Genomic DNA, 21,295 nt, shown 5'->3' with positions numbered 1-21,295 from the left:
CTAGGGGCATCCCTGTGTCAGCACTAAGCAGCTAGTTAGTGCTAGCTGCAGGTCAGCCGGAAACTGACAGGTAACAGGCCAGGGATCCATCCCTGTCGCCCGATCGGGTCTGATCATCTCATTCTCACTCGTAGCATGTGAGTTGCAATATATATCTATTCAGATGGAGGCCAAGTCTGTATACAGGACTGGGTGTAGATCACAGCGATGTAGATAGACAGGAAAGTAAGATAATTGAGATCGGATGAGAGTGTGTGAAAAATCCGGTAAAAACCGTTAAATTACTTGAAATTAGCCGCATATATCCATGCCTACGCAAGCCCCATACGCCAGGTCATAATTCATGCAGAGGCAGCAGCACCCCAACCACCACCGCCAGCAGTGTTGATAACGATGCGATCGTGCGTCTTCATCGAGACCGTGTTCTTGCCACCAATATTCACGACACGTTCCGCTCCCGTGTCGACATCTTTAGTGACCCACAGGTTCAACCCCGGCTGTGCGTCCTCGCCGCCCTCGAGTCCGTACGGGCGGTAGACCCGACGCTCCGAGAGGATGGACACCTCCATGGGCGACAGGAACTCGATATCGCGGACCACGCCGTCGCCGCCGGGGTGGTCGCCCTTGCCGCCAGATCCCTCGCGAAGGGTGAACTGGCGCAGCAGAGTTGGGTACCGCTTCTCCAGGATCTCGGGGTCGGTGATGCGCGTGTTGGTCATGTGGACGTGGATACCGGACTCGCCGTTCCAGGTCGGGCCGGCGCCGCTGCCTCCTGCGATGGTTTCGTAGTATCCGAAGCCGGGGATTGTCTTGCCTGTTTCGGGGTCGGTCTTGGAGTTGGTGCCGAAGGTCAGGTTGTTGCAGCAGCCTTGGGAGGCAGCGCAGGCGCGGAAGGCCTTGAGGACGACGTCGGTGATTCGTTGGGAGGTTACCACGTTTCCGCCGACGACGGCGGCGGATTTGGTGGGTGATAGGATGCTCGGGGAGGGGACTTCGATGTTGATGGGGGCGAGGCAGCCTTGGTTGAGAGGCATGTCGGCGTTGATCATGCAGCGAAGACAGTAGATGATGGCGGAGTGGGTGATCGCGATCGGCGCGTTCCAGCCTCCGTACACTTCCGGGCCGGTGCCGGCAAAGTCGAAGGTGGCGGAACCGTCGTCTCCGTTGATGGTGACTTTCAGCTTGATGGGGGTGCCGTCGTCCATGTAGTCGACCGCCTCCAACGGCTGGCCGCCGAACTTCTTGTGGAGGTCCTTGAGGAGGTTGCGCACCGCTGTCTCGGCGGTGACTTGGATCGCGTACATGTACTTCTGCACCGTCTCGACGCCGTATTCTGCGAAGAGGGCTTGGATCAGGGTAATCCCCCGGGTGTTGGCGGCGATCTGCGCCTTCAGGTCGGAGAGGTTGTCGCTGACGCATCGCGCTCCCGAGCAGCCGGGGTACTGGGCGGGTTTGTGGACCAACAGCTCCATCATGCGCTCCTCGTCAAAGATGCCATTGGTGACGATCTTGTCGCCCTCGATCGCGGCGCCCTCCTGCCAAAGCTCTGTGGACTTGGGGGGCATCGATCCGGGAAGTATGCCACCAATGTCGGCGTGATGACCGCGGGAGGCAACGTAGAACATGATTTCAGTGCCGCCCGGCCTGTCAAAAACAGGTGTTATTACCTACAAAATCGTCAGTAGGTCATTATTCTTATTCACATAGATCTCACTTACAGTGATATCAGGCAAGTGCGTTCCACCGCAGCTGGGATGGTTGGCAACCAACACGTCGCCGTCCTTCAGGTTACCAAGCCATTTCTGGTGCTGGTAGCGAACAGCAAACTGCATGGATCCGAGATGTACCGGAACGTGAGGAGCGTTGGCGACAAGGCCGCCGTCGGGAGAGAACAAGGCGCAAGAGAAGTCCAGTCGCTCCTTGATATTGGTCGACACCGATGTTTTCTGTAGCGTGCGGCCCATCTGCTCGGCAATTGACATGAAGCGATGACCGAAGATGGTGAGTCGAATGGGGTCAATTCCCGATGACGCCGCCTCGACTGCAGAGTCTCCGGGCAGTTCCTTCAGGTCGATGACAATGCAAGTCTCCAGGATACTGGCCACGGCATTGGGCGCCACAACGACTGTTTGCGTCTCGTCGATGATGACAGCAGGACCATGGATGCGGGTGTTCTTGTCGAGCTTGTTGAGGGGGTAGACGGGGGTGTCGATCCGTTCCGAGTAGCCGTCGAAGTAAGCCTTGGAGGTGTCGTCCGGTCCGTTGGTCACATCTTTGAGGGTAGCCTCTCTCAGTTGCACTAGAGGGCTCTTTTCCTCCCGCACCTTCGAACTGGCGATAGTTCGCACACGAATGTCATCCACTAGTACCGGTCTGTCCGAGTTGAACCCGAACTCTCTGCGGTGCCTGGCGCGGAATTCCTCCAAGAAGTCGGAGTCATCCTCGGGCTTCAGGATCATGAGGCTGGTATCCGAGCCCTCGTAGCGAAGGTTGAGGTACAGTTCGTGCCGGACCTGGTCAGCAGCGAAGCCCTGGGTCTTCATGTCATCGGTCGCCGCCTCCTTCAAGCCGTCGAAGCGCTTCTCAAGGGTTGAGTGAGAGGTCGAGTAATCGGTGGAGACCGGCTCCTGCGATTCCTTGACGACCTCAGCCAGTGCCAGACCGTAGGCCGAGAGGACAGAGGAAAACTTGTGAATGATGATGCGGGAGATTCCAAGGGAGGCTGCGACGGTGCACGCATGCTGACCTCCAGCGCCACCAAAGCAAGCCAAGTGATGAGAAGCAGTTTCAAAGCCACGAGCTTCGGTGAGGTTTCGAATGGGGCGAGCCATCGACTCGTCGGCAACCTTCAAGAACCCGAGCGCAACCTCCTCAGCAGTGAATTTCGACTGTCCCTTCTCTTTCCTCTCCGTGTTGATCTTCTGGGTTAACTCGTTGAACAAATTCGTCGTGACCTCAAGATCAAGCGGCTGGTCCTCATTCGGTCCGAAGATGTGGGGGAAGTACTGCGGCAGTAGCCGGCCAAGGAACAAGTTCGCATCGGTGACCGTCAAAGGACCACCCTTCCGGTAGCAAGCTGGGCCCGGATGAGCGGATGCAGACTCGGGTCCGACATAGAACAAGCCGTTGCGCCAGGACAGGATTGAACCACCACCAGCAGCCACAGTATTGATATCGAGCTGAGGGGACTGAATGAGCACACCGGCAACCTTCGACCCAAACACGTGCTCAAGGTGGCCGTCAAAGCGCGACACATCGGTCGAAGTACCACCCATGTCGAATCCGATCACCGGAGTCTTCTCGGTGGGATCCCAGCTAGTGGCAGCAAAGCCGACCACACCGGCAGCTGGTCCAGACAAAATCGCCTTCAGCCCGCTGAATCTGCGAAAGTCGACCAGTCCACCGTCGGACTGCATGAACTCGAACCGGCACTCGTGCTGCTTCTCCAGACCGCCCTCGAAGCTATCCGAGATCGAGTCGATGTATGTTTTGATAACAGGCGTGAGGTACGCATCCGCAGCGGCAGACATGCCGCGAGGAACGACCTTGATCATGGGCTGAAGCTTCGAAGACAACGTCACGGAGAACCCCATACTCTGAGCCAGTTCTCCGATCTGGCGTTCATGCTCGGGATACGCAAACGAATGGACCAGCGCAACAGACAGTGACTGATATCCCTGCTCCTTCAACCGCTGCAGCACGGGGCGAAGTTCCTCAACGTCCAACTCTTTTACCACCCGGAACTTCTCCCCCGTTGTGCCCTCCACGATCCGCGCCTCGGTGAAGCAATCCTTGTCCGCTAGAGGATGACACGGCACGACACGCTCATTAACTTCCACAACCTGCTCCGGCAAAACTCCGGGCCTTGCCATCGACAGATCGAAAATATTCGGGCGGGACTGATCGCCAATCTTAAGCAGATCGCGGAACCCCTTGGTGGTGAGGAGAACCGAGCGGGCGCCCTTCCGCTCGAGCAGAGCATTCGTCGCTACTGTCGTTCCCATACGCAGACTGCCAATCCGATCGAGCTTCAGCGGCTTACCACGGGGATGTGACTCGCCTGTGACGAGCTCGAGAATCTGGCGAATACCCTCGGTGGGGGCATCCTGGTAGTGGCCGGGGTCGACGGAAAGAAGCTTGAGGATGATGTCAGGAAGACCGGGGACGATGGCGTGGACGTCAGTGAAGGTGCCCCCGCGGTCAATGGAGATGGTGATTTTCTCTGACCCGGGCATTGTGATAAGGGGGGATTGGGTCGAGAGAATGCGCGTGGAGGGGAGGAATGGGAGGGGGATGTGAGGGATGTGGAAAGTGGGATGGAGGGGCATTCCCCGGGTTCAAATAGTCCATTAGTTATCCGGGGTCGCTGATAAGACAGCCGACTGTCAGTACATGTCGTCACTAGTCGTGCGGAGCGCTCATTGGCGGGCAGTCACGTGTCGGGCCGATGCCCGGGCTGTCGGCGCTTCCGGGCCGATCAGGCCGCTTCAGGCAGGCGATAAGGCGATAAGGCGATAAGGCCTCAAGGCGCCAAGGCTGGCGGGGGAGCTGTCGTTACTTGTGACTCTTACCATTCGATTACTATTCGCCTCAGATCGTTCGTAGTTCCCAAGATCAGGGGTTTGCTTAGCGTCGAGGCTGACTCGTCTTATCCCCTGCTTGACTCCCGATGATATTACTTCTTTCATCACTGTGTTGATCGGATATATATTCACTGGCCCTATAAGGTGTGCATCCGAAGACGAAACAGCTTTCACAACCTACTGAATCATTTGGCAATATAAAGGATAGACGTTACTATGAAGCCAGCGGTACATCCAGGTCATCAATTTCATATTTCCTATAGAGAGAAGTATTCTACCTGTCAACAATATGGGCAGACTGGCCAGTTCGCTGCCTAAGGCTCGCCAGTTTGCGGCCTCAGGCCAGTTGGCTGTCTTAGACTATTAGTTAATAGACTAATAATTCTAAGTTTTATCTATTCTGTAATAAAATAAAAGATCTTATTTTTATTAATTATTCTAGTCTTTATTTAATTATTAATTTTATTATTCTCAGTTCTGTTTTATTTATATAATTTTTATATAATTTTTATATAATTTTATATAATTTTATATACTTTTAATAGCTAATTAATTATAAATATAAATAAAAAGATCTCTTAATTTTTAATTAGTTTTTTAATAAGTTTTAATTAAATTAAATCAGCTTTTAGTCTTTTTTTTATTTATTTAATCTTTAATTTTTTTATTATTTTTTTTATCTTTTTTTTATTTTTTTTTATTTTTATCTTATTTTTATCTTATTTTTATATTTAATTTATATAAGAAAGTGAGAGTTTAGTAAAGTCTTTTTAAGAGATTAGAAAAAAGTTCTTATTTAATTATTTAATTTTTAATTTTTTTTATTTTTTATTTCTCTTATCTTTCTCTTACTTTTATCTTATTTTTATATCTAATTTATATAAGAAAATAAAAGTTTAATAAAGTTTTCTTAAGAAATATTCTTATTTTTTAAAAAAAATTCTTAGTTATAAGTCTGATTATATTTTTATATTAATTTTTTATTAATATTTCTGAGATTTTTTATATTCTTTTATTTTTTTATTTTTATTTTATCTCTGACTTAAAATTTATATAAGAAATTATAAAATTTTTAAATAAAAAATAAAATCTATCTAAATTCTTAAATTCTTTTAATTATTTTTTTATTATATCTTAAAATCAGTAATTTAAGAAAATTTTTATTATTCTTAATAATTAATCTGATTAATTTCTTTAGATTAATTAAATTTAATTATTTATTATTAATAAAAATATCTAAAAATATATAAATCTAGATTTATCTGAGAAATCTAACTACTCTATTAAGTCAGTTATTATATTTATTTTAGATTTTAATTATTATATTATTTTAATAATAAATCTTAATAAATCAGATTATCTTCTATATTAAAAAATTATAAATTAATTTAATTATTAATTTAAGAAATAAAAGAAAATTATCTCTAGACTAGTCTTTTTAAGTTTATTAATAAATTTTATATTAAATAAGTAAAATCAGTATACTATACTTAATTTAAAAAGATCTTATTAAATTTTATAAGCTTTAAAAAAAAGAATTACTTTTATTAATCAGTTCTATATAAGAAAAATTATTAATAAATATTATAAACTGCAATTCTTAGAAATAAAGAATTCTATTAAAAATTATATAACTTAATAAAAGCTTATTTATTTAGAAATAATAGAACTAAAATTAAGTAAGATTATTAGTTTTATTTAAATAATTTATAACTTTCTTAAATCAGTTCAGAAAATAATAGATAATTTTATAATAATTTAATAATTAAAATTAATTAATAATAAAAATAATTAGAAAGAATTATCTAAGTTTTTTAAAATAATATAAAGAGTATATAATTAGATTTATCTAAATTCTTAAATTAGATAATTTATTAAATCAGTTAACAGTGACAGTAATAAAATCAGTTATATCTCTTTTTAAGATCTTTCAGATAATTCTAAATTAACTGTTTTAATAACTAAGTTAAAACAAACTTTCTAAAATAATAAAATATTAATAAAAAAATAAAGATTTAAGAATCAGCTTTGTCTATATAAATTAGATAAAAATAATAGATTTTATAATTTTAATAATTATTTCTATATTAATAAGAAACTAAGAGATTCTGAATAAAAATCTGAGACTAAAATCTTAAATTATTTTAAAAATACTTTTAGAAATAGTTCTAAATTAAAATATTTTTTTAAATAATATTATCAGATTTATTAAATATTATCTTTATTTAATAAAAATAACAAAGCAACTATTAAGATAGAAAAAATCTTCTTAGTAATAAATTAATAAATTATTTATTTAGAATAATTATTAATATTCTATTTATTTTAATAGACTTTTAATACTGCTTCAAATAGTTATATCTATAATTTTTTAAATTTCTTTATTAATTATATTTTTATTATAAATAGAAGTAAATTAATAAAAATAAAAATATTATTTTAGTTATTTAAAACTATAAAATAATTATTTTTTATCTTACTTATTTAAATAAAAAAGATTTATATTTTAAATTTAAAAAAATAATTTATATTTCTTAATTTTATATAAATATTCTCTCAGCTGCAAAAACTAATAAAAAAAGACTATTTCTAAATAAAAAAGATAGATTTCTTAAATAAGCAGATAAAACTCTATTATATTAAATTAAGAAAATTAAAAAAATATATTATATTTAATAAAAACAAAAATCTAATTCTATTATAGCTATCACTATTAAATTAAGCTAGTTAATTATTAAGATAAGTTAGTTAATTATCTCAGACTTGTCAGTTTATAATCTTAAGCTAATCAAACTCTTAAAATATTAATATATAATATCTGGAACAGCTAAAGAATAATATAAAAAATTAGAGTATTTTAATAAAAAAGTTCTAAATTATTTAAGTAATTTAGCTTAGAGAATTAATATTACTAATTTATTAAAACAGATTAGCTTAAATAAACTAAGCTAAAATAAAAAATACTTTATATATAAAATTAGCTAATCAGAAAGACAAATTTTAAAATAAAAATTTAAGAAAAAAAATTAGATATTTAAATTAATTTATTAGAACTTAATTTATATAGTAAATAAAATTAATAAATAGAGATATATTAATTATTTTTATTATTTCTATTTAAAATTTTATCTAGGGCAAGTTCTAACTTCTAAATTAGATATTTTAAAATTAATTATTAATATAATTTAATTAATTATTAATTAGTTTAAAATAATATTCAAAAAATTTTATTCTAATTAAAATTAGAATCTTAATATCTTTCTAATTTAGACTAGTATCAAAAATCTATTAATTAATTATTTATTAATTTATCAGTCAGAATAAAATCTATATACAGAAAGATTTAAAGCCCTAATTATTTTTAAAATAAGAAGTTTATTAATTAATTCAGAACTTTTTATATTTTTATAATCTAAAATAATAAATTCGGCTATTTTTATTCTAAATAGAATATTAAACAAACAACTAAATTAAGAAATATTATATAAAACTATCTAAAAAAGTCTTTTATAATTACTTGAAAAATCAGATATTTTCTATTTAAGAAAATATAAATTATATATTTATACTCAAATTAATAACTTACTTAAAGAAAATAAACTAAAGTTTAGAGTCCTAATTAATTATCTAATTAATTATTAGATAATTAATATTTAACAGATCTGAATATTTATTCTTAAAAGAATAATTTTAATTTATAATATTATTTTTAATAAAAATTTTAATTATAAATAATATATTAAATTAGGAAATCTATTAATAAAGCAAGAAATAACTAAATTAATTAATTTTATTTAATTAAAATAATCAGATATCTCTATTTCTGAAGAATCTAAAGAATCTAATATAGATAAAAATCTTTCTAATTTAAAAATATTAAAATAAATATCTAAATCTTTATTAAATAATTAATCAGAATAAGATTAGTTAATAATCTCAGATCAGTTAACTACTGAATCAAGCTAGTTAATAATCTTAAATAATTAGTTAGATACCTCAATTAGATAAGATAATAATATAATTATAGAAGATTTATTATCTTTTCTATCTAATCTATCTTCTTTACCGTCTCAGATTCTTATTAATAATTTAAATATTAATAAACTAATTAATAAAACTAAGTTCTTAGATATTAAATTAATCAGAGATCTGAAATAGATCTATTTAGAATTATCTAATTTTAATTTTAAAAAAGCTAGGCTCACTCTCTAAGTTATTTAAATAATAATTAATTCTATTAATAAAAATAAAATTCTCTATATTAATTTTTTATTACTTTTATCTCTGTCTATTAACTAATAAGAAATAAAAAATTATATATTTTTAAGCTAATTTACTCAGACTATTAAAACTAAAATTAATTAATTAGAAGTTCTAAATACTTAGAATATATATTTAATTTATAAAACTAATAGAGCTGAAGTATTATTATTAAAATAAATATTTTTATATAAATTTAATAAAATTAATTATCTAATTAATTTTAAAGTTTAAATTTATATTAGAAATAATTTATAGATATCTGATTAATTAAAAATATATATTAATATTTTTATAATTAGATTTATACAGATTCTTTTGGCTCTAATTATTATATTTAATCTAAAAATTAATTAACTAGATATAATTACTGTCTTTTTTAATAATTTTATTAAGAAAAAAATCTATATAGATCTAATTTCTAAATTAAAAAATAAATAAATAGTTTTTCTATTATAAAAAGCTCTATATAAATTAAGATATTTATTATTTCTTTAATAAAATATCCTGAAACAAAGATTAATAGTCTTAAGACTTAAGTCTATTTAGAAAGATTAATATATTTTTATTAATAAATTTATAATTTTAATAATTTTATAAATAATATAATTTATATATTTTATAAATTAAATTATTAAAAATTTAATAAATTCAAGCAAGAATTAATAATATTATTTAAATTTAAAAATCTTAAAGAGATTAATTTATTTTTTAATATTTAAATCTTATATAATCACTCAAATAGAAAATTATAAATTTAATAATTAAATTATATTAATAAGATTATTAATAAATTTAATTTAAAATAAAAAAAAAGTTCTAAATCTTTATTTTTAAGTAAGAAATTAGTAAAGAATCCATTTTATTAGATTATTATTAATTAAATTTATAAATTTTAGTAAAAAATAGAATCAGCCTTATATTCTATAGTTTAGACTAGATCTAATATTATTAAATTATATCAGTTAATTTCAGAATATCTAACTAATTCAAATTCTAAATATCTTAGAACTATAAATTATTTAATCTTTTATTTAAAAGAAATAAAGAACTTGGCTATTAAATTTAATTCTAGCCCTATTTTATTTTATATAGCCAGTAATACTAGTTTTGCTGATAATTAAGATTATACTAACTTAATAAAATATATTATTTATTTATTTAATAATTCTATTAATTAATTAAGTAAAAAATAATATTATATAATTCTTTTAACTACTAAAGCTGAATTATTAGTTCTAATTATTATAATTAAGCAACTTCTTTAATAAAAAAGATTTTTTAAATAAATAGAATTTAGCCCTAATCAATACTTCTCTATATTATATAATAATTATCAAACAGTCAAAATTCTTACTAATAAGAATTTCTTCTTTTAAACTAGTCTGAAATATATTAATATTACTAATTATTAACTAAGACAAGAAATTCTGAATAAAATAATTAATATTCAGTAAATATTTATTAATAAAATATAAGCAGATAGCCTGACTAAGCAGTTTCTTAATTAAAAATATACTTAATTTATTAAACAGTTAAATATAGTAATTTATTAAATTCTATTATTATTATTTTCTATTTTTAATAATTTATTTACTCCAGTTTTTTCTGATATTTTATCTTATTAAAACTGCGGGAATATATCAATAATATAGACAGACTGGCCAGTTTGCTGTCTAAGACTTGCCAGTTGACTGTCTAAAACTCGCCAGTTTGCTGTCTAAAACTCACCAGTTTACAATCTCAGACCAGTTGGCTGCCTTAGGCCACTGATTAACAGACTAATAATTCCAAGTTCCGCCTACCCCGCAGCGGAGCAAGAAACCTTACTTTTATTAATTATTCTAGCCCCTATTCAATCACTGATTCTATTATTCTCAGTCCTGTTCTATTCATATAATTTTTATATGATTTTCTAAGAACTTTTCTTAAGAAGTAAGAACTTTTCTTAAGAAGACTTTATTAAACTTTCACTTTCTTATATAAATTAGATGCAAAAATAAGATAAAAATAAGAGAAAGATAAGAAAAGTAAAAAATAAGAAAAATTAAAGATTAGATAATTAAATAAGAACTTTTCTCTGATCTCTCAGAAAGACTTTATTAAACTCTTATTTTCTTATATAAATTAGATATAAAAATAAGATAAAAATAAGATAAAAATAAAAGAAAAATAAGAGAAAGATAAAAAAAATAATAAAAAGAATTAAAGATTAGATAAATAAAAAAAAAACTAAAAGCTAATTCAACTTGATTAAAACTTATTAAAAAACTGATTAAAAACTAAGAGATCTTTTTATTTATATTTATAGCCAATTAGCTATCAAAAGCACATGATAAGAACTTTTCTTAAGAAGTAAGAACTTTTCTTAAGAAGACTTTATTAAACTTTTACTTTCTTATATAAATTGAGTGCAAAAGTAAGATAAAAGTAAGAGAAAGATAAGAGAAGTAAAAAATAAAAAAATTAAAGATTAGATAATTAAGTAAGAACTTTTCTCTAATTTTTTAGAAAGATTTTACTAAACTCTTACTTTCTTATATAAATTAAGTATAAAAATAAGATAAAAGTAAGATAAAAATAAAAGAAAGATAAGAGAAAGATAAAAAAAATAATAAAAAAAATCAAAGATTAGATAAATAAAAAAAAGACTAAAAACTAATTTAACTTGATTAAAACTTATTAAAAAATTAATTAAAAACTAAGAAATCTTTTTATTTATATTTATAGTTAATTAACTATTAAAAGTATATAAAAATATATAAAATTATATAAAAATTATATAAAAATTATATAAATAAAATAGGGCCGAGAATAATAGAATCAGTGATTAAATAAAGACTAGAATAATTAATAAAAATAAGATCTCTTATTTTGCTGCAGAATAGATAGAACTTAAAATTATTAGTCTACTAATTAATAATCTAAGACAGTCAACTAATCTAAGACTATAAATTAATAAGTCTTAGACAGCAAACTAGCAAGTCTATTTATATTATTAATATATTTCTGTAATTTTAATAAGATAAAATATCAGAAAAACTAAAGTAAACAAATTACTAAAAATAGAAAATAATAATAATAGAATTTAATAAATTATTATATTTAATTATTTAATAAATTAAGTATATTTTTAATTAAGAAACTACTTAATCAGGCTATCTGCTTATATTTTATTAGTAGATATTTATAAAATATTAATTATTTTATTTAGAGCTTCTTATCTTAGCTAATAATTAGTAATATTAATATATTTCAGACTAGTCTAAAATAGGAAATTCTTATTAGTAAGAATTTTAACTATTTAATAATTATTATATAATATAGAGAAATATTAATTAGAATTAAATTCTATTTATTTAAAAAATCTTTTTTATTAAAAAAATTGCTTAATTATAATAATTAAAACTAATAATTCAGTTTCAGTAATTAAAAGAATTATATAATATTATTTTTTACTTAGCTAATTAATAAAGCTATTAAATAAATAAATAATATATTTTATTAAGCTAGCATGATCTTAATTATCAGTAAAACTAATATTACTAACTATATAAAATAAAATAGAACTAGAACTAAAATTAATAATTAAGTTTTTTATTTTTTTAAATAAAAGATTAAATAATTTATAGTTCTAAGATATTTAGAGCTTGAATTAATTAGATATTCTGAAATTAATTAATATAATTTAATAATATTAGATCTAGTCTAAATTATAGAATATAAAGCTGATTCTACTTTCTATTAAAATTTATAAATTTAATTAGTAATAATCTAATAAAGTAGATTCTTTACTAATTTCTTATTTAAAAATAAAGATTTAGAGCTTTTTCTTTACTCTAAATTAAATTTATTAATAATTTTATTAATATAGTTTAATTATTAAATTTATAACTTTTTATTTAAGTAATTATATAAGATTTAAATATTAAAAAATAAATTAATCTTTTTAAGATCTTTAAATTTAAATAATATTATTAATTCTTGCTTGAATTTATTAAATTTTTAATAATTTAATTTATAAAATATATAAATTATATTATTTATAAAAATTATTAAAATTATAAATTTATTAATAAAGATATATTAATCTTTCTAAATAAACTTAAACTCTAAGATTATTAGTCTTTGTTTCAGGATATTTTATTAAAAAAATAATAAATATCTTAATTTATATAGAGCTTTCTATAATAAAAAAACTATTTATTTATTTTCTAATCCAGAAATTAGATTTATATAGATTTTCTTTTTAATAAGATTATTAAAAAAATAGTAATTATATTCAGTTAACTAATTTTTAGATTAAATATAATAATTAAAGTTAAAAAAATTTATATAAATCTGGCCGCAAGAATATTAATATATATTTTTAATTAATTAAATATTTATAAATTATCTCTAATATAAATTCAGACTTTAAAATTAGTCAGATAATTAGTTTTATTAAATTTATATAAAAATATTTATTTTAATAATAATACTTCAGCTCTATTAGTTTTATAAATTAAATATATATTTTAAATATTTAAAATTTTTAATTAATTAATTTTAATTTTAATAGTCTAAGTAAATTAGCTTAAAAATATATAATTTTTTATTTCTTATTAGTTAATAGATAAAGATAAAAATAATAAAAAATTAATATAGAGAATTTTATTCTTATTAATATAATTAATTATTATTTAAATAACTTAGAGAGTGAGCCTAGCTCTTTTAGAATTAAAATTAGATAATTCTAAGTAAATCTATTTTAGATCTCTAATTAATTTAATATTTAAAAACTCAGTTTTATTAATCAGCTTATTAATATTTAAATTATTAATAAAAATCTAAGATAATAAAAAAAATAGATTAGATAATAAAGATAATAAATCTTCTATAATTATATTATTATTTTATAAGATATTTAACTGATTGCTTGAGACTGCTAACTGGCTTAATTTAATAGTTAACTAATCTAAGATTATTAATTAATCTTATTCTAATTAATTATCTGATAAAGATTTAGATATTTATTTTAATATTTTTAAATTAGAAAGATTCTTATCTATATTAGATTCTTTAGATTCTTTAGAAATAGAGATATCTAATTATTCTAACTAAATAGAATTAATTAATTTAATTATTTCTTATTTTATTAATAGATTTTCTAATTTAATATATTATTTATAATTAAAATTTTTATTAAAAATAATATTATAAGCTAAAATTATTCTTCTAAAAATAAATATCTAGATCCGCCAAATATTAATTATTTAATAACTAATTAAATAATTAATTAGAGCTCTAGATCCTAGTTTATTTTTTTTAAATAAATTACTAATTTAAATATAAATATATAATTTATATTTTTTTAAACAAAAAATATCTGATTTCTTAGATAATTATAAAAGACTTTTTTAAATAATTTTATATAATATTTTCTAATTTAGTTATTTATTTAATATTCTGTTTAGAATAAAAATAGCTGAATCTATTATTTTAGATTATAAAAATATAAAAAACCCTAAATTAATTAATAAACTTTTTATTTTAAAAATAATTAAAGCTCTAGATCTTTCTATATATAGATTTTACTCTAGCTAATAAATTAATAAATAACTAATTAATAAATCTTTAATACTAGTCTAGATTAGAAAAATATTAAGATTTTAGTTTTAATCAGAATAAAATCTCTTAAATATTATTTTAAACTAATTAATAATTAATTAAATTATATTAATAATTAATTCTGAAATATCTGATTTAGAAGTTAGAACTTATTCTAGATAAAATTTTAAATAGAAATAATAAAAATAATTAATATATCTCTATTTATTAATTTTATTTATTATATAAATTAAGTCTTAATAAATTAATTTAAATATCTAATTTTTTTTTTTAAATTTTTATCTTAAAATTTATTTTTCTGATTAACTAATTTTATATATAAAATATTTTTTAATTTAGCTTAGCTTATCTAAGCTAGTCTATTTTAATAAATTAGTAATATTAATTCTCTAAACTAAATTATTTAAATAATTTAAAGTTTTCTTACTAGAATATTTTAATTTTTTATATTATTCTTTAATTATTTCAGATATTATATATTAATATTCTAAGAGTTTAATTAGTTTAAAACTGCGAACTGGCGAGCCTGAGATAATTAATTAATTTAATTTAATAATAATAATTATAGCAGAACTAGATTTTTATTTTTATTAAATATAATATATTTCTTTAATTTTTTTAATTTAATATAATAAAGTTCTATCTGCCTGTTTAAGAAATTTATCTTTTTTATTTAGAAATAGTCTTTTTTTATTAGCTTTTGCAGCTAAGAGAATATTTATATAAAATTAAAAAATATAGATTATTTCTTTAAGTTTAAAATATAGATCTTTTCTATTTAAATAAGTAAAATAAAAAATAATTATTTTATAATCTTAAATAATTAAAATAGTATCTTCTACTCTTACTAATCTACTTCTATTTATAATAAAAATATAATTAATAAAAAAATTTAAGAAATTATAGATATAGCTATCTAAAGCAGTATTAAAAATCTATTAAAATAAATAAAATATTAATAATTATTTTAAATAAATAATTTATTAACTTATTATTAAGAAGATCTTTTCTGCTTTATTAGTTACTTTATTATTTTTATTAAATAAAAATAATATTTAATAAATCTAATAATATTATTCAAAGAAATATCTTAGTTTAGAATTATTTCTAAAAATATCTTTAAAATAATTTAAGATTTTAATCTCAAACTTCTATTCAGAATCTCTTAGTTTCTTATTAATATAAAAATAATTATTAAAATTATAAAATCTATTATTCTTATCTAATTTATATAAGCAGAACTAATTCTTAAATCTTTGTTTTTTTATTAATATTTTACTATTTTAAGAAGTTTGTTTTAACTTAGTTATTAAAATAATTATTAAAACAGTTGATTTAGAATTATTTAAAAGATTTTAAAAGAAGATATAACTGATTTTATTATTATTACTATTAACTAACTTAATAAATTATCTAATTTAGAAATTTAGATAAATCTAATTATATATTTTTTATATTATCTTAAAAAACTTAGATAGTTCTTTCTGATTATTTTTATTATTAATTAATTTTAATTATTAAATTATTATAAAATTACTTATTATTTTCTAAACTAATTTAAGAAAATTATAGATTATTTAAATAAAACTAGTAATCTTATTTAATTTTAGTTTTATTATTTTTAAATAAATAAGTTTTTATTAAGTTATATAATTCTTAATAAAACTCTTTGTTTTCAAGAATTATAGCTTATAATATTTATTAATAACTTCTTTTATATAGAACTAATTAATAAAAATAATTCTTTTTTTTAAGACTTATAAAATTTAATAAAGTCTTTCTAAATTAAATATAGTATACTAATTTTATTTGCTTAATATAAAATTTATTAATAAACTTAAAAAGACTAGTTCAAAGATAATTTTTTTTTATTTTTTAAATTAATAATTAAATTAATTTATAATTTTCTAATATAAAAAATAATCTGATTTACTAAGATCTATTATTAAAATAATATAATAATTAAAATCTAAAATAGATATAGCAACTAGCTTAATAAAATAATTAGATTTTTTAAATAAATCTAGATTTATATATTTCCAGATACTTTTATTAATAGTAAATAATTAAATTTAATTAATTTAAAGAAATTAATCAGATTAATTATTAAGAATAATAGAAATTTTTTTAAATTACTAATTTTAAGATATAATAAAGAAATAATTAAAAAAATTTAAGAATTTAAATAAATCTTATTTTTTATTTAAAAATTCTATAATTTCTTATATAAATTTTAAGTTAAAGATAAAATAAAAATAAGAGAAATAAAAAAATATAAAAAGTCTTAGAGATATTAATAAAAAATTAATATAAAAATATAATCAGATTTATAATTAAGAACTTTTCTTAAGAAATAAGAACTTTTCTTAAGAAGACTTTATTAAATTTTTATTTTTTTATATAAATTAAATATAAAAGTAAGATAAAAATAAGAGAAAGATAAAAAAAATAAAAAATAAAAAAAATTAAAGATTAAATAATTAAATAAAAATTTTTTTTTAATTTCTTAAAAAAACTTTACTGAACTCTTACTTTCTTATATAAATTAAATATAAAAATAAGATAAAAATAAAATAAAGATAAAAAAAAGATAAAAAAAAATAAAAGAAATAATAAAAAAAATTAAAAATTAAATAAATAAAAAAAAGATTAAAAACTAATTTAATTTAATTAAAATTTATTAAAAAATTAATTAAAAACTAAGAGATCTTTTTATTTATATTTATAATTAATTAACTATTAAAAATATATAAAAATATATAAAATTATATAAAAATTATATAAAAATTATATAAATAGAACAGAATCAAGAATAATAAAATTAATAATTAAATAAAGACTAGAATAATTAATAAAAATAAGATTTTTTATTTTACTGTAGAATAGACAGAACTTAGAATTATTAGTCTATTAACTAATAGTCTAAGACAGTCAACTGGCCTGAGACTGTAAACTGGTGAGCCTTAGGCAGCGAACTGGCGAGTCTGCCCATATTGTTGACATTTTCATATAATTTTATATATTTTCATGTGCTTTTAATAGCCAATTGGCTATAAATATAAATAAAAAGATTTCTTAATTTTTAATCAGTTTTTTAATAAGTTTTAATTAAGTTAAATCAGCTTTTAGTCTCTTTCTTATTTATCTAATCTTTAATTTTTTTTATTACTTCTTTTATCTTTCTCTTATTTTTCTTTTATCTTTATCTTACTTTTATCTTACTTTTATATTTAATTTATATAAGAAAGTAAGAGTTCAGTAAAGTCTTTCTAAGAGATTAAAGAAAAATTCTTACTTAATTATCTGATCTTTAATTTTTTTTATTTTTTATTTCTCTTATCTTTCTCTTACTTTCACCTCACTTTTGTACCCAATTTGTATGAGAAAGTGAAAGTTCAATAAAGTCTTCTTAAGAAATGTTCTTACTTCTTAAGAAAAGTTCTTACTACCTCTTCAGAGTATTCTCAATCCAGTCCGTATCCATGTCAATATCGATCTGATCCAACACCTCCTCCCACAGCCCGGGATCATCATTGATATCAAAGTTAAATGATATCTCCTGCATTGAGGGCAGATCCTGGTGCGGTGCCAACATCGTAGTGCCCGCAGGGGGTTCGACGACAGGGTTCGACGGCGTCTGCTGCGTGCTACTGGGTGTGACGGGCGCATCGGCGACTTCACCATCTTTCCTGGCCCGGTTGGGTCCGATGGAAGAGCGCAGCTCGAGAAGCAGAGAGTGACGAGCAGCCAGATTGGTGTTTCCTCGATCCGCCATATTGCGAAGCAAGGTCATTGATAGTTCCATCGCTCGAGCATTTGCTTCGTTGTGCGGGAATGCGGCGTTGACCATCACCAGGAGAAGGGCGGCGGAGAAGACGTACTCGCCGTCCAGGTAGCCGTAGGTTGCTGCGGATGTCAGTTTAGTCTTAGTATGAACAGACGGAGGAGGCGCGTACCGATTAGGTTGTGCTTTGCCGCAGCGTCCATGATGAGTGTGGTCGCGCGGGCTGCCGCAATGCAGCTTTCAATCACTGCTACGGTATTTTGCGACAACCCCTGCCTCCAATCATTTGTTGCGCTGCCTGCTTCCGCATCGAGTTGCCTCTGAATCACATAGAAGACCAAGGGTCGTGCGGTCATGTTGACACATGAGTAGAAGTGTAGAAAAATTGACACCGACTCGCGGTTGATATGGGTGCCCAGTCTTGAGAAGTCTATCCGCAGCCGATCGGGAATACGGCGTAGCCAGTCGGAAAGCTCATCCGTGATGCTTTGGACAGAGGCGAGGAGATTGGAGCCAGACCGTGGCTTTTTCCGGTAGATTTCTTTGTGGTTGTCAGTTCAGATGCCAGAGAGAACGTTGTTGCAGGGTCGAACCTTCTCCTATTCTGCCCAGAATTCTCGATAGCTGGGTATAGTATGTGAGAACAACAGACGGCCAAGGAACGACATCGGTCGCGCTCTGCTTCGTCAGTAAGAGCAATGAGACAGTCTTCGGTAACTTACAATAGGCTGGGGCCATGTGGTTCCTATGTCTTCATCATGGATCGTGATTGGATTTCCGGACTTGACGGAAAGAAGCCTTTGATAATCAGCTTATGGATAAATCCACGTCCTATGGGTCATACCTGTCTAGACTGTATACGGACCACCACGCCCGCCGCCGCCGGTTTCGATCCTCTTCACCGATGCCCGGATCTAGAACCTCTTGGTGGAGGCCCAACGAAATAGCCATGCGGAGAGCAAGACCAATCTGTGTGCGTTAGCAGTGAGACATGCACAGGGGGGGGTGAACATACGTAGAGGAACGCTGCATCTCTCCGATTGAGATTCTGCATATAGTACGCAACATAACACAGGACTTCGACAAAGAAGATAGATCCTTCCTCATGGATGTCGGGTAGAAATCGCAGTGCGTGTTTGAAGTACTTGAAGCCCGGAGGGCCTTCGTCGCCAGACCATTGATTCACCGAGTACATCAAGCCAAACGCTATGACCAGCAGCACCTGGCAGTATACTAGACATGACTCCCTGCTCAGAAGGTCCGGGGGCTGGTTGTAGACAATATGCAGTCGCTCCTCGAAGTCGTCTGGCTGGATGAGGGAGAATATCGTTCCGATATAGACGTATTGTACCCAGTAGAGTCGCTTGGCGTACTCGAATGGAGGGAGTTGAGGAAGGACCCGAGGTGCCGCGCGACGAAGCGACGAAGGGTCGTCGTAGAGTGGACGCACATCCCACGCTAGATTGGTCGAGGTGGGATTCAATCGCTTGGCTAGGTGGGTGGTTGATGATGCTCCGACAAAGTCTGCGTACCGGTTAGTGCGTTCCCAACTTGGGGATGCTCATGGACGCGTACGGTGCTCGCCCGATCGGTTGAGAAAGAGGTGTTCGGTGCCATTGTACCACCAGTCGTCACGGTCACGCTCAAGAGGCACCTCGGCGTTGTTGTAGGGACTGCTCTGGACGGTTGTCGTCGGGTTGGGGTTGGAAGGCGTGCGAGTTTCATCTGTGAGACACGGTCAGCTGGAGACGGGGGTGGAGATGTGGATTGGAAGTGGCGAGTTGACGTGCCTCGACGACGCGACTGGGCCTGAGACTGGAGCTGGCGGAAGTAACTGGTGAAGGGAAGTCAGCCGCAGGCACCGATGGGGGACTCAGGCAGCCCAGGCAGGTCAGCTCGCCTTTCGGGAATCGAGACGCGCTTCTCGGCCTCGGAATAGACACACGCATGGCCCACCTCCTCGCACGCTGCACACGGGTACGGGGGGTTGCCAGCACATCGCGTCTTTCGGTTACGGCATCGATTGCATCTACCCTAGACATCAGCAGGCCATTCTGCCACAACACAGCTGGATCTGTCACATACGCGACCATCGACCGTCGGGCATTGGCTCTATCTTCGGCAGCCGTCCGGTGCTGCAGCCCCCCGCGGGGCTTCCCAGGAGCCATTCCTCACTGCTACTGATTGAACGCAATGACCATGTCGCACACGCGTCTAGTGCAAATTGAAACCCGCCCTATTCCTGTCGGCCAAACCTTCTCGACGTCGAGTTTGAATGCCGATCTCGTCAAGTTATAACGCGCAACGTGTGAGATCCGACACGGGAAACTGATCTCGTGAGGGGTTCCGATAAGCGGTTGGTGGGATGGCTGATGGACAAGGGGCAGACACGAGGGATACGATCTCCAGGACCCGATCGGACTCCACCAGGCTAAGGTTCCTCGTGGTGTGGACTAAACAGTGACAAAACCTTGGAGCTGTGTCTCGATCCGCGGTTCCCAGGCCGAGAAAGGCGATGTTGGCTACTCCGTGATGTGGACCACGTTGAAGGCGGTAGGAATCGCACCAGACCAGTGCCTTATCGGACGGACTCAGGGGGCCCTTCTTTTCCCCCAGGAGAGACGGAGACGGAGTACACTGTACACCGCAGCTCCCCAGAACGTGCTACGAAAGGCTTGGACGGTAGCACTTCTTACAACTGTGCTTTGGATGTCTCAACTTCTGTGATGGATGTGCAAGTGACCCCCACCAGGTGTTGCGGCATTTACCGGTGTCATGCAGACTGGCCGCACCTCGGCCCGATCAACAATGGACGCGTTTGAGGGGCGCCAGAACCCATCACGTAATGGCTGGAGCCATTGCAGTCCACAATCGGCCGTTGCAATTTTAAGTTCTGGCCTGAGCCCACTTTCTGGTGGGTGCCTGGGGTTCCTCCGACGTGTCGCAAGCTGGCCTGCTGGCCTGTAGCCATGACTTCACCCCCGGGTTCCCCCGGGTCATTTTCTCGAGCCGGGATATCGCGGCTGAGGGAAAAGGGATGGATGCGATGAGGTGTTTA

General features: G+C 30.5%; 3 protein-coding genes across 3 annotated transcripts; 1 reads left to right on the top strand and 2 right to left on the bottom strand.

Annotated features, from left to right (window-relative positions):
- Positions 1-144: 144 nt before the first annotated feature.
- Positions 145-4,296, bottom strand: BO70DRAFT_359691 (5-oxoprolinase). The gene is made up of 2 exons (XM_025542594.1): positions 1,719-4,296; positions 145-1,667 (listed from the first exon to the last, which is right to left on the bottom strand). Exons 1-2 carry the CDS (start codon positions 4,233-4,235, stop codon positions 342-344), a joined length of 3,843 nt encoding a protein of 1,280 aa, XP_025401760.1. The 5' UTR covers positions 4,236-4,296; the 3' UTR covers positions 145-341.
- A 5,482-nt stretch (positions 4,297-9,778) lies between these two features.
- Positions 9,779-9,967, top strand: BO70DRAFT_286076 (uncharacterized protein; the record flags this gene model as incomplete). Its single annotated transcript, XM_025539189.1, has 1 exon — positions 9,779-9,967. A coding segment is annotated over one exon (189 nt), but the record flags the coding sequence as incomplete, so codon positions are not given.
- Positions 9,968-10,541: 574 nt separating this feature from the next.
- Positions 10,542-20,405, bottom strand: BO70DRAFT_393945 (transcription factor domain-containing protein; the record flags this gene model as incomplete). The annotated part of the gene is made up of 9 exons (XM_025546423.1): positions 10,542-10,563; positions 17,903-18,359; positions 18,410-18,778; positions 18,831-18,915; positions 18,960-19,035; positions 19,082-19,206; positions 19,253-19,761; positions 19,813-19,962; positions 20,024-20,405. The coding sequence occupies 9 exons, from the start codon at positions 20,403-20,405 to the stop codon at positions 10,542-10,544; spliced, it is 2,175 nt and encodes a 724-aa protein (XP_025401758.1).
- Between the last annotated feature and the right edge of the window lie 890 nt (positions 20,406-21,295).

Source organism: Aspergillus heteromorphus, assembly GCF_003184545.1.
Source record: "Aspergillus heteromorphus CBS 117.55 chromosome Unknown BO70scaffold_5, whole genome shotgun sequence".
Lineage (NCBI taxonomy): Eukaryota > Fungi > Ascomycota > Eurotiomycetes > Eurotiales > Aspergillaceae > Aspergillus > Aspergillus heteromorphus.
This window is presented reverse-complemented; position numbering and strand designations above follow the sequence as displayed.